Source organism: Rousettus aegyptiacus, unplaced genomic scaffold, assembly GCF_014176215.1.
Source record: "Rousettus aegyptiacus isolate mRouAeg1 unplaced genomic scaffold, mRouAeg1.p scaffold_m13_p_11, whole genome shotgun sequence".
In the NCBI taxonomy this organism is placed as follows: domain Eukaryota; kingdom Metazoa; phylum Chordata; class Mammalia; order Chiroptera; family Pteropodidae; genus Rousettus; species Rousettus aegyptiacus.
This window is the reverse complement of record NW_023416286.1, coordinates 92,325,759-92,350,586: the sequence shown is the minus strand read 5'-3', so window position 1 is coordinate 92,350,586 and position 24,828 is coordinate 92,325,759. Positions and strand designations below refer to the sequence as shown.

The 24,828-nt window shown below is 47.8% G+C and overlaps 1 protein-coding gene, 1 non-coding gene and 1 pseudogene across 2 annotated transcripts in view; all 3 read left to right on the top strand.

The window, feature by feature from the left end:
• The window catches only part of NUFIP1 (nuclear FMR1 interacting protein 1), a 30,510-nt gene extending 24,979 nt beyond the window's left edge, over nt 1-5,531 (top strand). Inside the window, exons 9-10 of the mRNA XM_016143859.2 lie at nt 3,760-3,989; nt 5,237-5,531. Coding sequence (XP_015999345.2) covers nt 3,760-3,989; nt 5,237-5,389 — 383 coding nt within the window. The 3' untranslated portion in view covers nt 5,390-5,531. The remainder of the gene's footprint in view (nt 1-3,759; nt 3,990-5,236) is intronic.
• A 583-nt stretch (nt 5,532-6,114) lies between these two features.
• LOC118609696 lies at nt 6,115-6,233 on the top strand (annotated as a pseudogene).
• A 15,001-nt stretch (nt 6,234-21,234) lies between these two features.
• On the top strand, nt 21,235-21,306 carry TRNAE-UUC. The gene has a single exon. It is a non-coding gene; the product is annotated as a tRNA-Glu (tRNA).
• The last annotated feature ends 3,522 nt before the right edge of the window (nt 21,307-24,828 follow it).

Here is a 24,828-nt window from a genome sequence, read left to right as displayed (position 1 = left end):
AGGCTTCGGAATAAATAAACCCAAGAAATGAAGTGGGATGCTCTGAATGAAAAAGCATGTAGAAGGCTGCTTATGGAAGTGGATTCTGTGTGGAGGGGCGTGGTCTGCTTTTCACAGGTGGTAGCAGTTCGTATCCTCACAGTTCAGATGTGTCTCAAGTTCGGGGTTAACTGAAAAGTGTGTAGAGGGTCTGAAACATGAGCAGTGCTCTTCCAGAAAGTTTTCAACAAGCGAAAGGCCCCCCAAGCAAGACTGCAGCAAAAGAAGAGGCTATACTGGGTTCTGGAACTGTCCCGGAATTGTTAAGATAGACATAGGAAAGAACATTTCAAAGAATAGTATTTTCAGAAGGGTTAGTTTGATATCTGCTCTGGCTTTTGCATGTGAGTTTTTGTTTTTTGCCATATTGGAAGTTAAGCACTGTTTTATAGCTCCCCAAAATAGTTGTTTCTTGAAACTGGTTTGGCTATCACTGGGGGACCTCCAAATCAGAAAGTCATTCTATAGGCCACACACCAAAAAAGAGTGATTTAGGTTTGAAAAAACTCGGTGGCTATCTTTTAAATTTACTTGGATTGGGAAATATTTCATTGCAATATGACACTAAGCTGGGAAATATGCATCTTGAGAAAAATATAAATGAGGTTCCGGTTCCTTATTCCTCAGCAGCAGGTTGACAGGGTGAGCTCTGATTCATTCGACTTTCATGTTCCTGGATCGAGAGGTCAGTCCTCGAAGGGGAAGGGAATGACAGAAGGCAGTGCCCCGGCTGTCGTGTGTGCCTTTAATTACTGCTCTCATAGTGTCCAACTCTAAACCACTTTGTGAATTCTTAGCTCCATTCTTTCATGGTCGTGTTTCTTTTTTTCCTCTTTTCCCCATCACTTCAAAGGAAGATCACCAAAACCACTGCCATCACGACAGATTCTCTCATGGTGCTTACTTCGGGTCAGGCTCTGCTTTGTGTGCTTTACTCGTTTAATTACGGTAGTAACCCCACGAAGTAGGTGCCATTGTGTATGAGGAAATTTGGGCACAGATAGGTCACTTGCCCCAAGATCGCACAGTGAGTGCTGGAACTAGAACTTGAACCTGACAGCTTGGGACCAGGGGCTGCTTTTAACACTTATCCTATACTTCCTTTCAACTGTGATTCCCTTTGTAATGCTTGAATATTTAGAATTTTGAGGAATATGATTAGAGTCCCATACTTGGTCCAGATAATTGAACCTAGTCTCCCAGACGCTAGACTGCAACCCTTTATTATCACATCCGCCTATAATTCATGGTAATCAAAAATAAAGAATAACTATTTGGGGGGTGGTGGGAGGAGGGGATTTCTATCTTAAAACTTTAATTTTTTAATTAAAAAAACAATTTTTTTCTATCCTAAAACTTTTGAATTTTGAACTGATCATAGGTTGTGCTCTTTATTCTATTAATATGGTAATAATATACATTGGTTGACTTTGTAATGTCAAACTAACCGTGTGTTTCTGGGATAAAATCTACTTGGTAATGGTGTAATACTTTTTAATACATTGCTAGAGTTGTTTTGCTAATATTTTGTTAAGGATTTTTGCATCCATGTTCATGAGGGTTATTGGTCTGTGTTTTTATGTTCTTGTAACGGTTTTGCCAGGTTTGGTATGAGGTGGGATCTGTTTCCTTCACCTCTTTTTTAAGGGTTTGTGTTGCTATCATTTTTCCTTGTTTGTAGAATTCAATAGTGAAGCCATCTGTACCTGGCATTTTCTTTTGGGGAAAATTTTAGTTATGAATTAAATATCCTTCATAGGTATAGGACTGTTCAGATTTTCTACTTTTATTGAGTTGTTTTGGGTATATTGTGTTTTTCAAAAAAATTTTTCGGTTTCATTTAAGTTGTCTAATTTATTGGCATAATATTTATTATCCCTAATATTTTCTTGGGATATCTGTAGGGTCTGTAGTGTTGTCCCCTCTCTGATGCCTCATATCAGTAATTAGCATTCTCTCTCTCTCTCTCTCTTTTCGATCGGTCTTGTTAGGTGTTTATGTTATTAATCTTTTCAAAGAACCGATTTCTGGCTTTGTTGATTTTTCTCTGTTGTCTATTTCTAATGTGTTGATTTTCACTCTTTGTTATTTCTTCCCTCAGTCTCTAGCTCATTACAATGGATGCTTAGATAATTTAGATTTTTCTTCATTTCTAATATGAATATTCAAAGCTATAAATTTGCCTTCATGCATTACTTTAAGCTGCATCCCACAAATTTGACACGTTATGTTATCTTTATGTCGAAATATTTTCTAATTTCTCTCATGATTTGTTCTTTAACTTGTGGGTTATTTAGAAGTATGTTGTTTAGTTTCCAAATATTTGGAGGTTTTCTAGATAGTTTCTATTATTGGTTTTACTTTAATTCTCTTATGGTCAGAGAACAGCCTCTGTATGGTTCCAGTTTTTTCAATTATCGAGACGTGTTTTAGAGTCTAACTCAAGTGAACTTGAGAAGAATGTATATTGAGTTGGGTTTTTTTTTTGTCAGTTTTGGTTAGTTAATTGTAAGTGGTACTGAGGTATCCTGTATCCCTGCTCATTTTCTCATTTTTCTTCTACGAAAAATTAGTAAGAGCAAAGCATTTAAGTGTCCAACCTTAATAATGGATTTCTCTATTTCTCCTTTTACTTTCGTGAGCTTTTCCTGCATGTATATTGACACTTTGTTATTAGCTGTTCATTTTGCCTTTTTGATGAATTGATTTATCATTATGAATGGTCCCTCTCTATCCCTCACGATAGTCGCTGTTCTGAGGTCTCCTTTGTCTGAGATTGCTATAGCCGTTGCGGTTTTCTCGTGATTGGTGTATGCAGGTGTGCACGGTGCCTTCTTCCATCCTTGCACTGTTAGCCCGTGACTAAGTGGGCGTCCTCGCTGTGCGCCATGCCTTGGTGATGGAATTCATTCAGCTCTGTAAAGCAGGGAGTATGTATAGTTTAAAGTTGGGTGTTTTTAGATTTCTTGTTGGTCTTTTTATTTTTTTTTCCAGTTTGTCTTCAACCCAGCCTTTTCAGTGGGGAATTTAAACTGTTTACACATATCGTGATTGTTGATACGGCTCGTTTCTCTCTCTTGCTCACTCGCTCTCGCTCTGTTGTATATTTCTTCTTTTCCTTCCTTTGGATTAGTCCTGTATTTTTAGGGCAGTGCAAATACTGGTTTATTAGTTATACTTCTTCGTTTCATTGCATAGGAGTTGGTCTAGAGTTCGTAGTATTCAGCTTTAACTTCTCACAGTATACTTTGAAATACACCATTTCACATATAATTTAAGAATTTCATAGCAATAGACTTACATTTTCCTTTTCCCTTGCTTCGTGCCATTGTCATAGATTTCATTTCTACGGGTGTTACAAACCGATGCACATACGTTATTCGTTTTTGCTTTAGGTTGTCATTATCTTTGAAAGATTTTTCAAACGAGAGAGGCGTGCGCGTGCCGACTCTCGGGCAGCCCTCGTCCGCGCAGGAGCGCGTTGCCGTGGGGCGCTCCCCGGTTCCCCGGGGCACGGTCCGTGGCTCCGGGGTGACCTCCAGCCTGGCAGTTACGGCTCCCGCTGAAACAAATGCTGTAATACGTCGTCAGTGCCTCGCTTTCATTAATAAGTAGCCGGTATTCTGTCCGGTGGGGGGGATTATTATGGTTTGGGGGGTATTTTGGAAGGTTTACTGTTTTCTGGTTTGAAATTCGTGTGTGTGTTTTTCACACCTGTAGAAGTTCGCATTAAGACGGAAGCAGACGTGCTGGCTGAAGACCGGGGCCTTCCCCACCCCGCTGCTCAGAGGCCAAGTCAGGACGCGCAAGCCACCGCTACAAGCTTCTCAGAGGCCACGTGTGCGAGCCAGAAGGGCTTTAAAAAGACAAACCCCAAGAGGAGGAAAGGTCATCACAACTATCACACGTTATTCGAGCCACGAACACACCACCCGTACCTCCTGGAGATGGTGAGTGCGCTTGCTCTGCGCCGGCCCGCATGCCCTGCTCGCACACGGAGCTCGGTGCGTGGGGGTCGCGATTCCGAGGTCTCCAGAGATGGCCGCTCCTCGACGTCTCCTCCGTGCGTCTTAATCCTGAGGCTGCATTTGGCATATAGCCACGGTCAGCGAATATGGGATAATTAGCTTTCAAAACTGCTTAACATAGAAATCTAGGTGTAACCGGTAACAAAATGTGTTGAGGTACAATGACAGCTTTAGTGTTTCCGTCGAAAGCTCCACGCAGTGCAGGTCGAAGGGAGCAGAGGGCTTTCGAGTGCCCGTCCGATGCGTTACTCTCACTGTGCCGTGCCGGAAAATCTGTCTTTCACACGGTACAGAGGAAGCAGTGCATCTTTTGACTCTAAGTAACGGACGTGAAGCTGTTCAAAGATGCACGGCTTTCGTGTCCAAGAGCAATAGGAAGAGAAATATTCCAGGTTTTTTGGTGGATTTGTGAACTGTTAACGTCTGTGGACAGCGTTTGGTCTTGCCTCGTCGGGGGAGTGCTCACGCCGCGGCCAGTGGTGTGTGGTGCGCTCCGGGAGGGTCGCAGGTGGACCCCGAGCTTCTGATTAACACTCATCCGAAATGCACTCTGCTGTGTAGATTTCCATGCTATAATATTAAGGTAAATGTATTTTAAAAATATTTTCCTCGTAAGCGGTAAATTAAATCATTTTTTCCACTGAAAGTTCCTATGTGATGTTTTCAAACTGTATCAGTGCCATCAGAAAATAGATTGACTGGTCGCTATCTTTTTGGCAAATCATTCCTTGGTTATGTACTTATTCTAAATACCAGGGAGTGTTAGCTTTCTTTCAGTTATAGTAAGCACAAAACATGGGAAGCTATTCAAGTCCAGGAATATGGGCATTTTTAAGTGCTAGGTTGATTATTACTGTGTTTAATCTCTTTATCAGTTTCTACACTCTATAGATTTAGGGTTGGCGGGTCCTCTTCGACACGATTTTTAAGTTGAAGAACTGCAGGCTTTCACACCTGTTTCCGTAGTTCTCGTGGGCGACGCCAGATGTTTGCTCTGTTTAGAAAGCTGGACAGTCTTGGAGTAAATTAAAAGGAAATGTTCTTGCATTGTTTTTTAGCAAAATAGTAAATAACGTACATCTTTATTGTTATGTGTTCACACATAAAATTTCAGATTGTGTTTCTTAGATATATTTTATTTACTAGCCAATCTCTTTATTGTTTTTTAGCTTTTAGCTCCAGACATTCGACATGAAAGAAATGTGATTTTGCAGTGTGTTCGGTACATCATCAAGAAAGACTTTTTTGGACTTAATACTAATTCTACGAAAACTGAAGATGTACAGGTGTGTGATGTTTCACAGTCAAAACTGAAGCATTGAAAATATGGCCGTCCTCAAATTAGTGGAGAAAAACTTTTTTTTTTTTAACTGGATTAATAAATAAATTGTAAGCCTCATGTGATAGTATGTTGGATTTTCATGTCATTGAATCTATGCAAATAAATACGTAACTGATTTTTAAGCCTGTGTGTGTCGTTGGGACCGTATATAACGTTCGCTAGCAGAATCCTTCATTCGTTTGCAGGTGTTGCTGTCATGTAAGGAAGTCTGCTCTTGGCACTAAGAATTGAGATGCTGGTTTAGTAGTAAAGAAAAAAGCTTTAAGAATGTTTAAAATTCAACTGAGCAAAGCTGTAGCTTAGGGAGAGAAATGTAGTTATTTTGTTTTTAATGCAGGAGAGGAATGATAATTCTTTAATTGTAGGGGGAGGAAATATTTAAAAAATAAGCCAGGTTAAATTAATATAACCAGAAGTTCTTGAAATTTAAATTTTCTCTTTATTTCAAAGGACATTTTGAAATTCGCCTCTTAGTACTGCTTAAGTGGCTCCAATATTGGACATTTAAAATATTAGTATTGATATATGGCCCCTATGTATCTTTAGATTCCATTAAAGTGCTTCTTTTGGTTCAGAATTGGACTTTTTTTATTTCTCTATGAAAAAGTACGATGGTGCCTGATGAAGTTTAACTAATTTCTTATAGCAGAAGCAGCAGTTTGTAAAGAAGTTGCCTCAGTTTTAAGGTTTAATTAAAATTCATCTGTCTACGGCCTTGCTACCCTCAACAAGCCCGATCCTGTCTGATCTTGGAAGCTAAGGAGGGTCGAGTCTGGTTAGTACTTGGATGGGAGACCACCTAGGAAGACCAGGTGCTGGAGGCCTAAAAAATAAGGGATTGTAAGCTGACAAGGGCTTATGCGCCACCATTGTACATAGATTAACGGTATAAAAATGAAAAAGGCCTTGCCTGACTTCAAGGAACTCTGTTTAATTTTTGTATTATTCAGAGATGTGACTCGTAACGCAATTCGTTTTGTCAGGGTGAAGTAACCAATATTATAAACTGAGTGCATATTCTAAAACATGACTTAAGTCTGCAGTTCTGTCCCTGGGTAGCATGCAGATTCCACAGGCCTTAAATGTGTCAGTGCGCTCAGACTCCTAGGCCACCCTCGGGGGCCGCCATGTCTGCGGCAGTGTGGACGGTCACTGCTTTGTTTTCAGTCTTTCTTGTGTTCTGATACACGGAGCACTGCCTTGGCTGTGTCTGACCGCCTATTAAATAGGGACTATTGCCATTTCTTTCTAGTGGGTGATTTTAGATTCAACTGCCTATGTGTTTAACCCAGGAATGATTTACATGTGTTTAAAGTTCCCAAGCAGATAGAATGTAGCCTGTATGGTTTCTACTTTGGGGACTATATGGTCAATATTTGTAAATATTCTTTGCATTCTGGAGGGAGATGGGGTGCTTTGCCCATTCTTTAAGTTTAGTAATTTGTTTTTAAATATTCAAAATTGCTTTCTAGTTCTAATTGCGTTTTGCATAGATGTAGTACCCTGCCTTTCTGAGAATACCGAGTAGAATTTTTACATTACTGTCTACTCCTTGAATTAGTTCTGTTTTTCCAAACATTGATAGTCAGTTCTTGAGTTTGTTCAATTCCTTAATCATCTTTACCTCTGTTTGTGTTCCTTGAAGGATGGCTCTTAGACAGGGATGACATTCACTTGATTAACGTACTGGTAGTTGCTGTGGGTTTTTCCCACGTTTGTGTGAGCTTTCTTTTCTCCAAAAGATGTTTACTTTGAGAGAGGGGGGTTATTCACACAGACCTTTCGGAATACACAGATGGAGAATGGGCTTTTGTCCCGTCCTCACTCACTCTCATCTCTTTATCTCTTTGCTAAAAAAATACGAAGGGCTGTATTCCGAGGCCGGAGCGCCCGCACCGGCACCCCCGGCCGGACCTCTCCCCCACTCCCACCAGCCGCTCGGGGTGGGAGGCGCGCAGGGTTGGGACTTGCTGACTGCGGCTGGAGGCCTCCAGCTTCCTGTCACTTCTTGACTCTGAGCTTACAGTACTCGTGGAATGGCTTTTACCTTCCCGACTCTTAGGCCGAGGCTTTCCCCTCTCGTTTCTGGTCAGTCTCACCATCTTTACAGTGCTGCTCAGGCTTCAGCGTGTGTCAGAATCACCCCGAGGGCTTGTTCAAACCCAAACCCAGGTCGCAGGACCCTTCCCCCGAAGGAGGCCAGGGTGTGGCCTGAGTGTGCATTTCGAGCAGGTTTCCAGGTGATGCTCACGAGGCTTGTCTGAGAGACCACATTCTGACAGCCACTTTGAGGAACTTAGGGACCTTTCTCGAAACCACTAACATCCTAATATTACCCTTTCTCTTGTATTCCTTCACCGTTGTGATTCTTCAGTTCTTTTAAAATATATCATTTCAAGGAATTCAGAGCATAAGAAAGAGGTCGTCGTCAGCTGTTGTAACCTGGACTCAACTGAATCTCTTCATTATATTCCTTAGTTTTTTTTTAAGTAAGCATCTTTTTTTTTTTTTTTGCCTTTTTATGGCGTTTTAAAATATTTTGTTTTGGAAAACTTCAAACACACACCAAATTACGGGGAGCAACGTAATAACACCCCATCCAGCCATCACGCAGCCTCAACACTGTACTGCTCCGCGGCCGGTCTTGCTTTTACCCGCCCCTCATCCCTTCCTCCCCTCCCCACCCCACCCCACCACCCCAGTCCTATTATTTCCCCCCATGTATTTCAGTACATACCTCTAGAAGATGAAGACTTTCCAAAGCACCATGTCTTTAAAAATTAATAGTTCCTTAAAGCCATCAACTCTCCAATCAGGCAAATTAAGATTTCTGTAACTTTTTGAGATAACATAGTTGAGATCATTCCGAATAGTCCATTTTGCACCTTGTTTTGTATACAAGAAGTGCCGTGTTGGAAAACCATTTTGGACATATTTAAAGCTCAACCCATTTATTGTATTTACTATTATTATCATCTTATTCCCCCATTAAAAATAGACACAAATTCTGAAATAGACAATGTATCTTAATTTCAGTGTGAAAGTTGTGGGGCCACGTGCTGCTGGAGGTGGCCAGCGCGCCCCAGGGGAGGGGACAGAGAGCCCCGCCCATGGAGCGGGCCAGGGCAGCCTCTCTCGTGATGGCTTTAACCTCCGCAGCCACCCTCTGGACCAGCATGAAAGTTGCCTCTCCGCTTCCTTTGTCCAGTAACTGACTGCCGGATGCACAGGCTGAAAATCCCGAACCGACACTCACTCTGGGAGAGGAGAAGCCCCTCGGGCGGTGGAGGCCGCAGCACACGGACACCAGAGCCGCCTCCTGTTCGCAGGGCTGGTGGGCTTCCCGGCAGTGGTGTGGGGGATGGATGGCCAGCCCTCCCTCCACGTTGGGAGGGCAGGAAATCACAAAGGTGAACGCATGCAGTGAGAAAGGAGATGCGTTCAGAATGCGCAGGGACCGCACACTGGAACTCCGTGCTCCGCAGCGGTCGCCGTGGATGGCGCCCTGCGCTGCAGCCCGTGCTCCGGGACACCCGGCCGTGGCCGCGATGTTGGGGACACCTTCTGGGTCTTCTCACAAAGAGCGGCACATGTCTCCTGCTGATCGTCTGTCTCCCGGCGACTTAGTCTGTGCACGGCCTGGGGGAGCCGGAACGTCCCAACCGGGACCTCGCGAAGGCCGTGTGTGCGTCCGCATGGTCCAGTCTCCGGCAGCCTCCTGTCTGGTTCTTGGCGGGTGATGCCACCATTCCCGGGCCAACTCTTTGCAGTCGAGTGTCTATATCTGATGATTGTCATATTTTTACTTAATTTGTAAATCTAAACTATAGGCTTTATTTGGATTTCACCAGTTTTTTCTAAGTGTCCTTTGTGATCCAGGATAGTACGTTGCATTTAATCGCTGTGTCTTAGTTAGCTTGTTTTTAGCTGTTTTGATGACAAAAGTAATATGCTCATTTTGAAAATGCAAATAATCTAGTCATATAGAAAATAAAAAAGCGAGGTTTGTTCTGTTCTATTCCCTTCTCATCGTATTCTCTGGAGACTCTGCTCTCAGCAGTTCGGCATATCTTTCCAGACTTTTAAAATAATGTATATTTACAAGTATCTAAATATGCTCCTGTGAATTTTGTTTTTAAATATAAAAATTGTAAATATTGCTTTGCACATTTTTTCACTTGACAGTATGTCATGAGTACTCGTGCATCTGCATGTGAATACATCTGTGTCCATACGCGTTATGTAATCATTTCTAAGTCATCCCCCGTGTGGAAATTTATTTCCAGTTTGTTAACATTAGTGATACCACAGCGAACACTGCCGAATTCACAGTGATGCATGCTCTGTGCACGTGTGTGTGTGTTTGAATGTTTCTGTAAGAAAGAGTCTTAGGTTCAAAGATGAAATGGACTTTCAAAGGCTATATGAGATTACCTTCTTACTAAAAATGTTTTTTAAAAAGCATATTGAAACTTGAAATAAGGAAAGCGGGTTCCTGCATGTCGCATGGGAGCAGTGGGTCTCAGAGTGTGACCAGCGGCGTATGGGGGCATCCAAGACCTTTTCGTGGGAATCTTTGAATTTGAGACTTCATAATTCTAAGGCATTATTTGCCCTTTTCATGCTTCTTTTTTTTTTTTTTTATGAATATACAATGGAGTTTTCTAGAAGCTACATGATGTGCCATTACTATAACAGCTAATGGGAAGTATGCTTGGTTATTATGTTTTCTAGAATTTTCCAAGGTGGTAGGTTGAGAATATACATATATGAATTTTTAGAGATCAAGTCGGCGTGTTCTCAGGACTCTTCCTAGCTATCTTTGGTTATCCCTGTACCCTCTCTAATTATTGTCATCCATAAATTATTTTGAAACCCCAATGATTTATAAAACTTTAAAATGATGACACTGAGCTCATTAATTTTTTTTGTATTAGAAAACAGGTTTAAAAAATGTTATTTATGTTAATACGGAAATGGGTTTATTGTTTATATAAATTGATGTTTAAATTTTGTCTTAATTTCTAATGCTGTGAATATTACTATATATAACCCACATAAACAAAAGTTCTTGGAGAGCCTCCATTTTTAAGAGCATGAAGGAGCCCTGAGACCAAAATGTTTGGGAACCCCTATTCTAGAGCCTTGTCTAACACACCTCCCCAGTGGTTAGCTGGCACTGGTTGGTTGTGATGGATTAGGGTCCGGGCGCTAAAGCCAGATGTTAACGCAGTATCGATCGGCTGCAAGTGACTTTTATCTGGCGGAGGGACATGTGGTTTGCTGTAGCGGAAAGGCGGGGACAGTTAGCCTTACGGGACGTGAGCCACTTGAGCATCCGACCGTGCGATCTCACTCCAGCATTCTTTCCTGGCATCTTCTTTTGTCATCTTTCAGGGTCCTTTGCTAATAAGTTAAATACATCTTTTGACCTCTTTACTATGTCATGTGTCCAACTTTTTGAACATTATTCTTGGACAAGTACATGAGAATTACTTTTTACCCATGTCTTACCAATGTAGCACAGATCCGTTAACTGGTTTTGCAGATGCGTGAAATGTGCCCCTGTGTAAGACTTAAAGTGTTTTTTTAAAAAAATTGGTAAACATTTCCTCAGAGCCAGGTGCCCGAGGAGATGCGGGACTGTAAGAAGGACAGGGGGTGTCCGGCTTCCTTTTCCACGCCCCACGTGGCACAGGTTGGGAGCTGTGCCTTCCCTCGGAATACCCCGCCGCCAGGAGCTGGTCCGGGCTGCAGCAGGCGCCACCCCCACCCAGAGCAGTAGCAGAGGAGGGTCCCCTGTGTTAGATGACATTACTGAGCAACAAGAACGTCTGAGAAGAGCAAATCCAGTCATTTTGTTACTCTGAGGGGAAAGCATGGCATCTTATCATTTTACTGTTTTGCATTTCTCTGGCACTAGCGAGGCTGCATTTTTTTTTTTTTTGCCATCATATTCTGTGAATTGTTCTGATCTTTTCTTTATTTTCCTGTTGGCTGCTTGTCTTCTTTTGATTTGTACAAACACTTTGCTATGGATCTCAATCTTTTGTTAAATATTTCAGTGTCTCGCTAGTATTTTAACTTTTGGGGAAGTTGAATCTATTTCTTTTTCTCTGATGGCTTTTGCGCTCTGTGCCGTCCATCTGTATATATATTCTAACACTTTCATAATATATTTTGTTGTTTTTAATTTGCATATGGTATAAGATACAGATCTGCTACCTTTTTTCCCCCCTTCATTTCCTATTCCATAGAACTATAGAATGGAACCTGAGGCTTTTCCCCTCTAATCCCTTTATTTTTGCAGGTAAAATGTTTATCTTCTTGATACTGCCTTCTAGCTTCTGTTCTCTAAAGAAGGTTTTCTGTTTTTTTTTTCCTTTGAAGATGACGATGCCATATAATAGGAAACAAACCATGATTATTATGCAATTTCACAGTTAGTGGTTTATTTTTAACATCTTCAGGGGCAGAGTTGTACGGTCAAGCCTTCCTTTTCTTCCTTCTTATGCTCTTTTCCATTTTTTAAAGCTATGGAAATGGCTTCCTTGTTTTTTTAGAGTGGCAGCAGCAGCCACCTCAGATTCTGATTTGTCACAATCAAATTCCGCCGTCCCTAACCGCTAAACCGTCTGAAGATAACCAATAACTGGGGTCTTTTTTTTTTTTTTTAATGGCATAGTAACCACTCATCTTTCGGTCACTTCTCGCTGGGGCAGTGGCCTTTAAGGGCAGTGAGTCTTGCATCCTTGTCTTGTTTACCTCCAGTAGACTGGTCAATGTCACTCACGTGTGAGCTGCATAAATACCAGGGTGTGGAAAAATTCTACGGCGGAAAACTTCTTGAAAATACTGTTGTTTGAGGGTGAACCTGGGATAATCTCTATTCTTTCAGCTCTGGAAGTATTTCCTGTTTTTTGTTTTTAAACATAATATTGTCTTAATTCCTCCCATAGTGTCTGTTTAAAACAATGCTGAATCACTGTGATAGAAAAATCTATTTTGTAAAAGGAAAAAGTTATGAATTAGATGCGTGTTTGCATTACAAGCCCGGGTGCTTTTCTTTTGGATATTTTGAAACTTGGGGGCATTTTCAAGAACAGATATTTAGAGTAAAACGAGGTTCGAATTTAATAAATCTCATATGGTTTTTTGGTGAATAGGATGATATGTGAGATGAGGAGACATTCATTAAAAAATGTCGAAATAAGAAATCTGAAAGATAATGTTTTAAAATGGGAGAGCTGAGGCAATCGAATCACGTCCGGAGCCCGGCTTGCAGAGCCGCTCTGAGCTACCTGGCGTCTGACGAGTAACTGCTCGCTGTGTCACACACACACTGTCACTTTGACGTAGGCCGCTGGCGCCCCAACCCGGCTGGTCACCCAAGCACAGGCCCCCACCCAGACAGTCTCATCTTCGTCAACATGTGGTGTGGCCTGGGTACGTTTTAACAAGTTCCTCTGGTGGCCGGGGCGGTCAGGCAGCTTGGGGACCACCGAGACAGGCCCTCGAGCTTGTCGAAACTCACATCACAGGGCCCCGCTTCCCAGGGCTCCCACGGGACGGCTGGGGCCTGGGAACCGGCGCTGCATTCTCGGGAGACGTGCTGCTGCTAGTCCAGTGGCCACGCTGAGTCCACCCAGGCCCCACAGGCCCAGACTGGGCACCCGCAACAGAGAAGCAGCAAAGAGAATCCCACCGCAGTTTCCATGGCTCCGGCCTTTGACCTCCCCCGCCCCCCACCCCCATATTCTACTTTGTGATTTTCGTCCTTTGGAGTGGGGTTTGATTGATGGACCTCTGCCCCGATGGAAAATTTTGAGTGGTCGCTGGCTTGGGTGGCTGGGTGTCGTCATGAAAACAGCCAGGGAATACGTAGATCTGGGCTGAAATCCCCACCCTGCCCTGGTTTTATTGTGATCTCGGGCAGGGCGCCCGATCCTCCGTGCTCCAGCCGCGGCTCCTTGCCACGCTTCCGCCTGCCAAGAGGCCTTTGCTCTTCCCCGTGCCTCGAAAGCTCTTCCCGTTCCCCTCGGGTTATTGCTTGCGTAGACGTGGGCCTCTGCTCGTCAGTGCCTTCCTCAGGAAAGCCCGCCCCGGAGCAGGCCGCCCTCGGCCCCACGCACCTGCCCTCGCACAGCCACAGCCGCAGTTCTGTATTTGCCCGGGTGACGATGTCACTTGTCTCTCGGCTAGACTGTAAGCTCTGGGACTTACAGAGCAAAAACCTACTGTGTGTTTTCTGTCGTGTCCTAGTGACAGGCTCTGTGTCTGGCACACGGTAGCTGGACGCACGGCCGTGAGTAGGGTCACGCTGTGCGAACCGAGCGGCCAGGGCTGGGTCGGCATTCCAAAACAGCACTCGGATCACGCAGAGTCCGGGCGGGAGAGAGAGGCCACGTGTGTATTTTAACAGAGCACTAATGGAAAGGATCACGAGCCAGGCCTGAGGGAAGAGAAAAGGCAGAGGGGGTGCTGGGGTGTCACAGAGGATAAGACTTTCAGGAACAGCGATCACCCCCGAGGCGGGGGTCACAGGGAAGAGGCCGGGATTTTTTGAGACTCGGCGCTTGGAGCTGGGGCCCGCAGAGCTGGGACGCATATCTGGGCTGGAGAGACGCCTGCTCCGCTGGTCCTGGCTCCTTGGAGACCTAATGGGGACGCTGTGGAGCTGCCACTCGGCCCTCTGATGGGACATGCTGTCCAGTTAGTGCTGGTGTCTCTGAGCAGGGGAGGGGGATGGCGACCGGCCTGGTTCTGGAGTGGCAGGAGCAGCTGCCGCTGCTGGGATGGAGTGTCGTGTGGTCATGGGGACGCTCGGTGTTGGGGTCAGAAAGCCAGCGGCTCCCACTCTCCTCCCAGCGCCCCCTGTCGGCAGAGCCGGATGGAGCTGGCCGGCGAGGGGAACGTGGCTAAGAGAGACGCTGGAGCTGCGGACAGAAATAACCAGCCTCGGATTTTTCAAAGCCTGTTGGACTAGAGCTTAGAAAGTGGGCGGAGGGAACAATTCCTAGCTTGGGGGCCGCTGGGCGGTTGCCTGGGGTGTCTCCAGCATTAACTTGAACTTAGTATCTTTCTTTAGGTCAGGGAAAGGAGGAGCCATGGACGCTGACTTGGAAATCCCGTGTCGTGGGCCGTTACCCGGCCTATTCTGTGGGGTATGCTGGATGGAGGCAGGAAGAAAGGCCCACATGGTCCGGGGGGACAGAGCCACTGGCAACTTTCTTAGGTCACATACAATTTTATGGGCTCGTCGTAGAGCTTGTGCAAAAACGCCCATGTCTGCCTACACCCCGATACTGACTGACATCTTTTAAGAGACAGAACATCACAGATGTTTGAGTGTATCTCACCCGCCAGTTGCGGTTCACACGACTTCACCGGGTAGGGGCCGATGTGTCAGCTGTCAGCGGTATTTCTCATGTGTATCCTTTCTGGTCCTTGGCTGAGGGAGGTGATGGGCTCCTGGACCCCAGGGAGGATCTCAGAGGAAAGAAAGAGAACAGAACAAACACTCAGAACTCACAAAATGGGGAGGTTTTAAGATTTGGTGTTTACAAGTAACGGCCCTCCCAACCCTTCCTTTCGGAGCCAGAATTTGGATCCAGACAAATGGACAAATGTCCCAATGGAAAGCTCTAGTCCACGTATTATGGTTCTTTTAAGAGAGCAGTGACGGACTTCGACTGTGTAAGTATTCGAAAGTTCAGTAGTGGGCATTTTTTTCAAAATCCATTTATTTTAATTGACTGGAATTAATTTACAGCCTGAGACTGGAAATTGGACAAAAGCCCAGCCACGTCCAGCTTTGGTGGTGGACAGTAAAGTCTGGGGTGACCCCGGAGACGGTCGGGCTCCAGGTGAGGGGCGTGGCAGCCTGGATGCTGGTCTTCCAGCCTATGGGACTCTCCGTTTATGCCGTGGTTCCCACTGGGAACGTGGAAGGCCCGTTTTATTCTCGTTGTCACACGGCTTTTAGTTTAATAGTTACCATGAGCGAACAGTTCATCAGATCGGTATCAGGATAAGATACGACGTCTATATAACAACTTCGGTACTCCTCAAACGAGACCCAGCAGCTTTTTCGCTCCAAAACATAACGGTGCGCACACTTTCGAAATGTCTTTACCATGTCTCTAAATTTAAAAAGAAAGCGGGCCTGAGGAGAGAAAGGTGTCCCCGGGGCCAAACGGGTTCCCTGGAACTCTCGTGGCTGCTGACTGGAATTGCTCTCTGCCTTCCCGAGATGCCGCTGGGGTCCCCACCTGTGTGGGCGCGGCGCTCCGGCCGGCCCCGCACGGTCACCAAACAGGCACAGGCGCCGCTGTTGATGGCGAGGCTGTGTGGTAGGTGTGCGCACCTGTACACCTGTACGCACCTGTACGTAAACTCATGGCACAGGAGCGCTGCGGAGAGGGGGGCGGGCTGGAACATCCTGGGGAGGCTTGTCGTCAGGGACGGCACGGGCGGTTTCAAAGTGACTTTGAGTGCAAAGGGCGCGTGGGGACACGGAGCTCTGCCACACACCGCCAGGAAACCGAGCCGCGATCTGCAGCAAACCGGCCGGGAAGCCGGGGCTCCAAGCCAGGCTGTGGGAAGGCAGACCGCTGTCTGCAGTGACAACCCAGGAAGCCAAACAGTCACCCCGCACCGGTCGCCCCCAGATGGCCAGGACCCCGTTAATAACTGACAGCTTCCCTAATTTTTGTCCCCACTTCCAACTTGGGACCAACCAGAAAAAGCAGTATATGCACCCTGACCAAGCGCTCGGGGAGCCTTGTTTCTGGCTGGTCCCCTCCAGCTACCCCTCCCCAAAGGCCTCTGATCAGGGCACACCCGAAATAGTCCCTTGTTTCCACTGTAAAGCCCCCGCACCCCTCCGCCTGCCTTGAGTCTCCGCCGGAACACCAGGGCCGGCGGCCGACTCCCTCGCTCTAGCGAGCTCTGAGTAAGCAGCCGTGGCCTGTCCCCGGGCGGTTGGTCTTCATTCATCCCCACAGGAAGGCCGCTGCCGTCAGCGCGGGTCCACCTGCCGCACAGCTTCCCCCTGCATTTCTGTTTCTGCTCTAACAAGCATCGTTTAAGCGCAATGCCGATGGGCGTCTGCCTTGGGGGGTCACTAGGAAGTGCCGTTGAGTGTTCCCCGCTCGTACAGTGGGCTCCGGTGAAGGGACAGGAATGCGGCAGAGGGCTGTTCTGACGATGTCTGCACAGCCTTTTCATTTTAAGGCTCCTTTTGGGCCAGTAAGGATGCTATTACACTCAGGACTACATTCTAGGCCCTGTGTAAAAGTGTTATTATTCTGAGAGATATTGCTTGGCTGTGTTTAACGCTTTGGGATAATTACTCGGAGCGGGTGGCTGTCACGTAGGGCTTCGCAGGTCATAGCCGGGATTCGACTTTTATTCTGACTAAGATGGGTTGCCACTGGGAGGTTTTGTGGAGAGAGAGGTGATTGTAGGAGATTGATTCACTCGGTAAACAATTATGTGGGGTTGAGGCTGAGCTACGACACAGTGAGCCCCACACTCTGCCGTTAGGAGCTTAGGTGGCTGTGGAGAGGGGAGCCGGGAAATTCATCCAGCCCAGCAGTTGATGGGGTGGGCCTGCAGAACCAGCACCTGGCCCAGCTGGGGAGTTCAGGGGTATATGCGCCCTGAGTCACAGGACGAGTAGGAGTTGCTAGTCTGGGGTAGAGGCGAAGGGCATAGTTAGAAACTAAACGGGCCCTGAGGAGGCTCTGCCATCCCAGCGGCCTCCTGAGCTCAGATCCAATTTTAGAAGCTGAATCTAGTGTTAGGCCATGAAGATTACTTCACCCCAACTAGGGCAGGTGCTGTTACCCAAAAGAGTTTCGATGTTAACTTTGAGCCCTAGGCTGGGTCTGTGCCGGCCGGGGTGGGATGTAATTGGTTCTGATTTTCCAGGCCTTCATGAAGGGCGACTCCCGGGCCCTCCCTCCGGCAGTGACTGGCAGGCAGGGGCCTGAATCGCACCCGCCGCTTTGACTAATGTAGACACCAGGCAGGGACAATGTGTTTGGGGCTTTTCTCCAGCATCGGACTGCGATGAAAGGGGAGAGCCACCCCGGGAGGGTCAGCCTGGGGCGCCTGGGAACGGAGCGGCTGTTCCCTGTGTCAACAAGGAGGCTTTTCTGTGTGTGTGAAACGAGAGAAATGCGGCTCACTTACTGGTCTGGCTAAACTTCAAAAATTTGTGTGTGTGTGTGTGTTTTTTCCCCCCTCTTCCCAGGAACATTTTGTGCACGCTGCTGGTTAAAAGGGGGCAGCTTTCACATCGAAGTACAGCAGGAAGTAGTTAAGTTAGATAAAAGGGAGGACTACTTGGCAGAAGGATTGAGTGAGTGCAGCCGCTGGGTTCCCAGGGGGATTATGGAATCCGATTTTTACTCACGGACTTCCTAATTAAATAACTTAAATAACAAGGGCCGCAAGGCATCATCCTCCACCTCAGTTTTGTAAGGGCCTGTGCTTTGAGATTCAGAGGAAGCGGGAGCGACTCCTGACCAGGAAGACCCGAGGTGGCCTCCTGCAGCTGAGCTGACCTTGGAGTTGGGATCAGATGTGGAAAGAAGAGTCCAGTGGGGGCGGGGGGCAGAGAGAGGTGGAGCAAAGGCGTCAGGGCAGGAAAACAGAGGGACAGGTGGACAGAGCGAGCGGGGTGATTAGGGATGGGGTCCTGAAGTGGGGCGTGGGAGGATCTCAGCAGCCCGCGCGAGGGATGGGTTATGGAAGGATGGAAGGCTTGGCCAGGGAGTTTAGATTTTACTCAGCTGGCAACCAGAAGCCATTCTTTCACGTTTTTGAGCAGGAAAAGAGACATGATAGAAATGCTGCGTCAAGGATTTGCGGTCTCTTAAAACGTGAAGGGAACTCACAGCCACGCAGTTCGGTGCTTCTCAAACTCCAGTGGCATCAGAATCGTTGGCGGAGAGGGTGCGGAATGCGTGTTAAAATTCAGACTCCCGGGCTGTGCTCCCAGAAGTCCTCATCTGCAGAACCTGCAATTCAAGAGCACCTGGGCCTCACCAAAGGCCTGATGATCCTGGCACCACTGGAGTGAGACCCAGGCCGGGAGAGCACGGCTGGCCTCCCGGAGCCACTGTCCAAGGGGCCCAAGCAAGGGCACACCTGGTGAACCCGGAGAAGCACAGAGAAAGAGTCAGCCCGAAAACACGGTCAGGCAGGAAGCTGGCTTTGACAGCACCAGCCTAGTGGGACCTTTTGGTCCCCGCTTCTCCTGCCCTCCCCACACGCCGATCTTGGACGGCCTTGGAGCCTCGGAGGAGCAAAACAACGAGAAAGAAGTGAGAAGTGGGTCACTCTTTTCTTCTTGGACAGCAGACGCTGGCTGTTATGCTCCTGAATATTTAACCAGCTCATCATTGCTTTTTAACTGGCCCTCCAAGGTGAAAAGCCCTGCCTCGGAGCATTTGCCTATTTCCCTGGTGTGAACACTCCCAGCGTGGCTACCTCAGGCTACCCATGTGATGCCACTGAACACAAAGTTGGCGAGAAAAGCCCACAGTTGTGAGCCAGTAGGAAGGGGACCATCCTCACCACTGCTCCCAGCCTGAAGTCAAGCCCGACTGGAGTGGCGGGGAACTCTCCAGAATGAAGAGTGAGTTGTTGAATTGTATATTGTCCTGGATTGTGCTTTATTATTTAAAGCGACCACAGGGCTTTCTGCCATTGCTCGAGTTTTCATCCAGTGGCAAGGGGAAAAGTGAACAAATAAACCTCAGTTTGGGGACAGCAAGAGACAAAAGTAAAGCTGTATTTTGGCACAGTCCCAAGGACCGTGCCTGTCCGATGCATGGGTTACATCAGGAACTCACGTATTTAAAGCCCCCAAAATGAGATCCACAGATGTAGGATCTTGCGTCTTCGATGAGGTTTGTTGTGGAGTTTTCTTCAGTGTTCCAAAACGTGCCCCCCAAAGGAAGGCAGCTGTTCCACTGATTAAAAAACAAACAAATGAAACTCTTCCAAGATGCAAAGATAGGACAGGAAGAAGCCCTGAAGATGCAGATAAGACAGGAATGCTGTGGGGGCTGAATGAGCAAACACGTTTGAACATGTCTGATACCCACGGCAGGTTTCCAGCCGATCGTTTAGGTTACGTTGCACCTGTTCACTCCATGTGAGGGAGCTTCCTCCGAGTCAATAAATGCAAGAGAATAAATGGACCAATTTCTACTCGGGCCTCCTCCGCTCCCCTCTTGCTGATCACGACCGAAGTTTTAGGGAGCCTCAGGTAGTTGAGGAGAAAGCGAGGCCCTCCCAAGTCCCTTTGCCAGGCGGGGAGGGAAAACAGAGAACCAGGATCAGCTTTTAAATGGGCTCCAAAGTGTCGCTGCTGGTAAAACAACTTGTGTAGCTTCGGCCCCAGCGAGGACAGCAGCAGCGTCGCTCTCCCACACTGGCTGTCCCGGAATGGGCTGCGCGCATCCCCCCCAAACCCCTGAACCCCGGCAGGCGCACGGGACACACGCGGCCCGGCCACCGCCGCTGTCGGTGACTCAGATCCTGCCTTGTGCCGTCGCGTCCACAGAGCCTGGACGGCTCCGGGCTTCCCGGCGGCCCTCGTTCCTGCCTCTGGAAAGATCAGCTTTGAGGGGGCGGGGCGGGGCCTGTACCCAGCCCCGGGCAGTGCGGAGCGCACGGGACCGAGGCCGGCGTTCGGCGCCGCTGGGGGGCGGGACACAGTCAGTGCGGGGGTCACAGTGTGGGGGGGGTCACAGTCATGCGGGGTCACAGTCGGTGCGGGGGGCACAGTCGGTGCGGGGGGCACAGTCAGTGTGGGGTTCACAGTCGGTCCGGGGGTCACAGTCGGTGTGGGGTTCACAGTCGGTGCGGGGGTCACAGTGTGGGGGGGTCACAGTCGGTGCAGGGGTCACAGTCGGTGCGGGGGGCACAGTCGGTGCGGGGGTCACAGTGTGGGGGGGTCACAGTCATGCGGGGGTCACAGTCAGTGCGGGGGGCACAGTCGGTCCGGGGGGCACAGTCGGTCCGGGGGGCACAGTCGGTCTGGGGGGCACAGTGTGGGGGGGTCACAGTCATGTGGGGGTCACAGTCAGTGCGGGGGGCACAGTCGGTGTGGGGGGCACAGTCGGTCCGGGGGGCACAGTGTGGGGGGGCACAGTCGGTGTGGGGGTCACAGTCGGTGCGGGGGGCACAGTCGGTGCGGGGGTCACAGTGTGGGGGGGTCACAGTCATGTGGGGGTCACAGTCAGTGCGGGGGGCACAGTCGGTGTGGGGGGCACAGTCGGTCCGGGGGGCACAGTGTGGGGGGGCACAGTCGGTCCGCCGGGCAGCGGCCCGGGGCGCTGCACCGAGGCGCGCGGGCACCCGCGGGGCCGGGCGGAGGCCCGGGGAAGGCGCCTCGGGGCCGCGGCGCGCGGCTGGGACGCGCCGGTCAGCCGGCCGTCGGGGACAGCGGCGCCAACTCCGGTTCGGCCTCAGCGGTGGCGGTTTTATGACTCTTACGAATGAGTCTGAAATCCGGACACCAGTCCTTTTGTACGCTACAGGATTTCCAGTGAGGAATCCTGAACATGGCTCACGCAGTCTAGAGTCTACATCGACGTGTACGTGGACTCTAGGATGGCGAGACTGGACCGGTCGCCAGAGACGCGAGCGCGGAGAGAACCGCGCCGGGCCGCCGCAGAGGGCGGAAGCCGTCGCGCGCCTCTGCGCAGGCGCGGAAGCGAGCCCGGCGCCGGGCCCGAGGTGCGGAGGCGGGCGGAAGCGGATGGGAGGCTCAAGTAATATAGGTTTGGAGCAGCTTTCGTCGTCTCCCACATGGTCTAGCGGTTAGGATTCCTGGTTTTCACCCAGGCGGCCCGGGTTCGACTCCCGGTGTGGGAACGCTAACACATTTTTGGTGGTGGGGGGATTAGATAAATAAAGTTGGGTTTTCTCTTAACGAGGAGCAGACTGATCCTTTTGCAAAAACGATATAACCTACTTCAGAGCAGCCAGGGGAGGTCGAGGCTAAAGGGAGTCACGGTCTACACCTGCAGCGGCCGTGAAGGCGAAGCCACACTAACCCCCGTCGCTGGCCGCAGGCGGAGATGCGACATCTCCGAACAGTGTGAAGTTAGCTTTTGAGATAAAGGATTAAAACTGAAGTTGGAAAATAAATAAATAAATAAGCGAAGAGCCAACCAGTCCTATGCTAAAGTATATGTTTCAGCTGGTTTGTCTGCAGTAATTTTCCCTCGTATTGTGGATATTAAGCAAACGACCAAAAAGTGCTTTACTTTGAAGAAAAAAAAAAAAAGACGCATTTCAGAGCATCATAGGGCTTTTAAGTTGCCTAAAGCCATTCCTTTGGGAAAGAGAGCAAGATTTCCAGCTAAGACACATTACTAAGGGCGAGCAGGTCGGTGGGCAGACAGCCCACTGTGTTCAAAGAGCTCACTAAATCAGTTATGGGGCAGGGAGGAAGAACAGCAGGTTATTACAAACATGGAAGAGTGAGGCAAGGGCAAAAAACTTTCTTCTCACAACCTAACGCATGTATTTGACATCTTCTGTTTAAAAAACGTCAAGAATTCTTGATACGCCCAGCCAGAATTAGAAACCTTAGCACTGGCGTGACAAATCCGTGTGGCCTCCGCTATAATCCTTTATCTCGCTTACTCTCCAAACAGTTGCTGCTGGGAAAAACCAGAAGGCATTTATTTAGAAGGCACCCTGCTTTCTCACTGGTGTTGAGCTCTTGGAAGTTTCCCCAATTTGTCCCCAGACCGCCATTGACACCCAGAAGTGACTGTGAAAAAGACATAGCGTCTACATGACTTTGTCTGAAATTCGTTCTCTTTTTAAAGTCCTTTGGAATTTTAAGTGATATGAAACAAATGCCATCCTTCATGAGAAAAACACAAGGCTAAAACATACGCTCATTCAAAATTCCTAATACAGGGATTGGAGGGGAAATCCTTCAACAACTGGCAATCTGTATTTATTGGATCAAGTAGGGCAGAATTGATAGGGAAATAAAAAGCCCAATGATAATAATAGGTAATATTTATTAAGTATGTAATATGAACCAGGCTAAGTGCTTTACACATCTTCTCCAATTTAATCTTTATTTTGTTATTGCGTAATATCATTATGTCTGTATTAACCAGGGGCCTAGTAGGAAACTGATGACACCTTCTTAGCAGAGAGTTTAATAAAGGAACTATTTAGGGTTTATTGAGGGGTTAGGGAAGCAGCAAGGGACAATGCAGTCCCCGGGGCTCCTGAGCCTAAATGGGGAGGGACGAGAGCTGATGGAGAGAGTTTCTAGGGAAGATCCTGGGCTGTGTTGTTGTTCTTTGTTTAAAAATTTGTTTTTGCTTTCACATGGTAGGTGAGTTTCATTCGAATGAAGGCTGTCAAATCTATTCATCCTATTAATCATTTATTTTCATTAAACAGATTTTTGGCTTCATGGATTTGACAAAACTTTCTTTGGTCATCTATGATACTTACAAGACTCAGACCAAGTAGATCCTTCTGAAGATGCAAACTTAATAAGATGAGAAGTTTAACTTTGTGGGGTGGTGGTTGCTTGAGTTATGTTTGGTGTTTTTACAGAACACTTTGCCATAGTTTTCGTTAGCATCCTCATAATCGGTCTTTAGATTCATAGACTATTTGAGCTGCAAAGGCCCTTAACAGTCATCTAATTGAGCCCCTCATGTCACCCATGATGCATCGGGTCTGGAATTTTATTGCTCCGATTCTTTGCCTTGGACTTTAGACTGTACCCACACACAAAAAAATGGAATCTCCAAATGGCCAACTGCCACTCCCTCCAAATCCTGGCTTCAGGAAAGGGGGTTGGGCAGAAAGAAGATGAATTTTTAGAATTCCGTTGTATCTTGCTTTGGTTAGTTTTAATGGGAGAGCTGCGTGAGCACAGAATAATTTTTCTGTTTGAAGTTTTAAGGTTTTTTTTTTTTAACTATAACATATAAACGTTTCTAGGAGGTAATAATCTCAATTTATTTAGGATACTTGAAATAGCTATATGTTCTCACTGTGTTTCCATTTCTGCATATGGTCGTAAACACTGAGGAATTCTGCCTGAAGATTGCCTTCTGCCCATCCACATATGTATTTACAGTCATATATATTCGTATATGTTTCCTCAGAGATATAAGCTCCATACAAAAAAAAAAAATCCTAAATAATCACAACCTTAAAACTTCATGTTATGCGGGAAAGGGAAGGCGAATACGGATTTTAATTCACCCACACTGTAAAGCAGAGGAACTTGGAAAAACACTGAATACTTGGAAAATCACTGGAACAAATAATCAAAAAAATCAATTTGCAAACACCTAGAAGACCGCAGGGTACTGGGAAATCATCCCACGTAGCTCTGTGAAAAACAAAGCTTAGCAGATGCATGTAATTTCCTTTCATCACAAGTGACAGGCGCGGATGGGGGAGCAATCAAGACCCTCTATCGTGATCTGAGAAAGCTGGGCATTTTCTAGTTTGTTGTGTACTCGGGGAACGTGAGTGAGGCCGTTGCCCCCCGGCCCCGACGCATGTGAACGGAAGTCAGAGCTGGCGTCACCCAGAGAGGCAGCTTACACCCGGTCTGCAAAAACGGCCTCACCCTCCTTCCCAAGCGCTTTTTTTTGCCTAGATTCCTTATTTTTTAGAACTATCATTCTGGTTCTGTTTGCACAGATGACTTCATCTCCGCGTTCCTCAGTTTCCTCAACTCGAAAATGGGGGTCATAATAGCACCTCCCCCTTGGGGCGGATGAGGTAATGCCTATGAAGCGCTCGGCCCAGGTTGGGGGTCGGGGCCAACAGACGCCTGTGGACATTGCCGCCATCGCCATCACCGTCTTCGCCGTGTTCAGCTCCTCTTTCTCCTCCACCTCGAATCGCGGCGTTAAATCCGATCGTTTCTGCGTCTTCGGCGGCGCCCACGTTTGTTCCTTGACCATCTCTCCGGCCACCGTGCTGGGTCCGACCGTCTCGTTCCTTGGACGGCTGCAGCGGGCGCCACGCGGGTTTCTCCGCCCCCACCTCGTCCGTCTTTTCCGGCGCTCACGAGCCTCTCGCAGCTTGGGGCGGAGCGTGCGGCTCTCGCGCCCCTAAACCTTCGGGGCTTTGGCCTGCTGTGTGCCCCAAATGCGCCTTTGCAGCCTAATTCCTACCTCTTCCCTCCGTGCACCCGAGACTCCAGGAACTCCTCGCTGTGCCCTGGATCTGGCCTTTGCACAATTTCCCTCCACTGAAATGCTCCTAACCCTTTTACTAAGCGTCTGCCTCTTACCTCCATGCTTTGAGGCCGAGTTCAAATGTCACGTCCTTCACGTAGCTTCCCTTACCGCTCCCGCCGATGGGAACCTCATCCGACCCCCTTAGCATCCC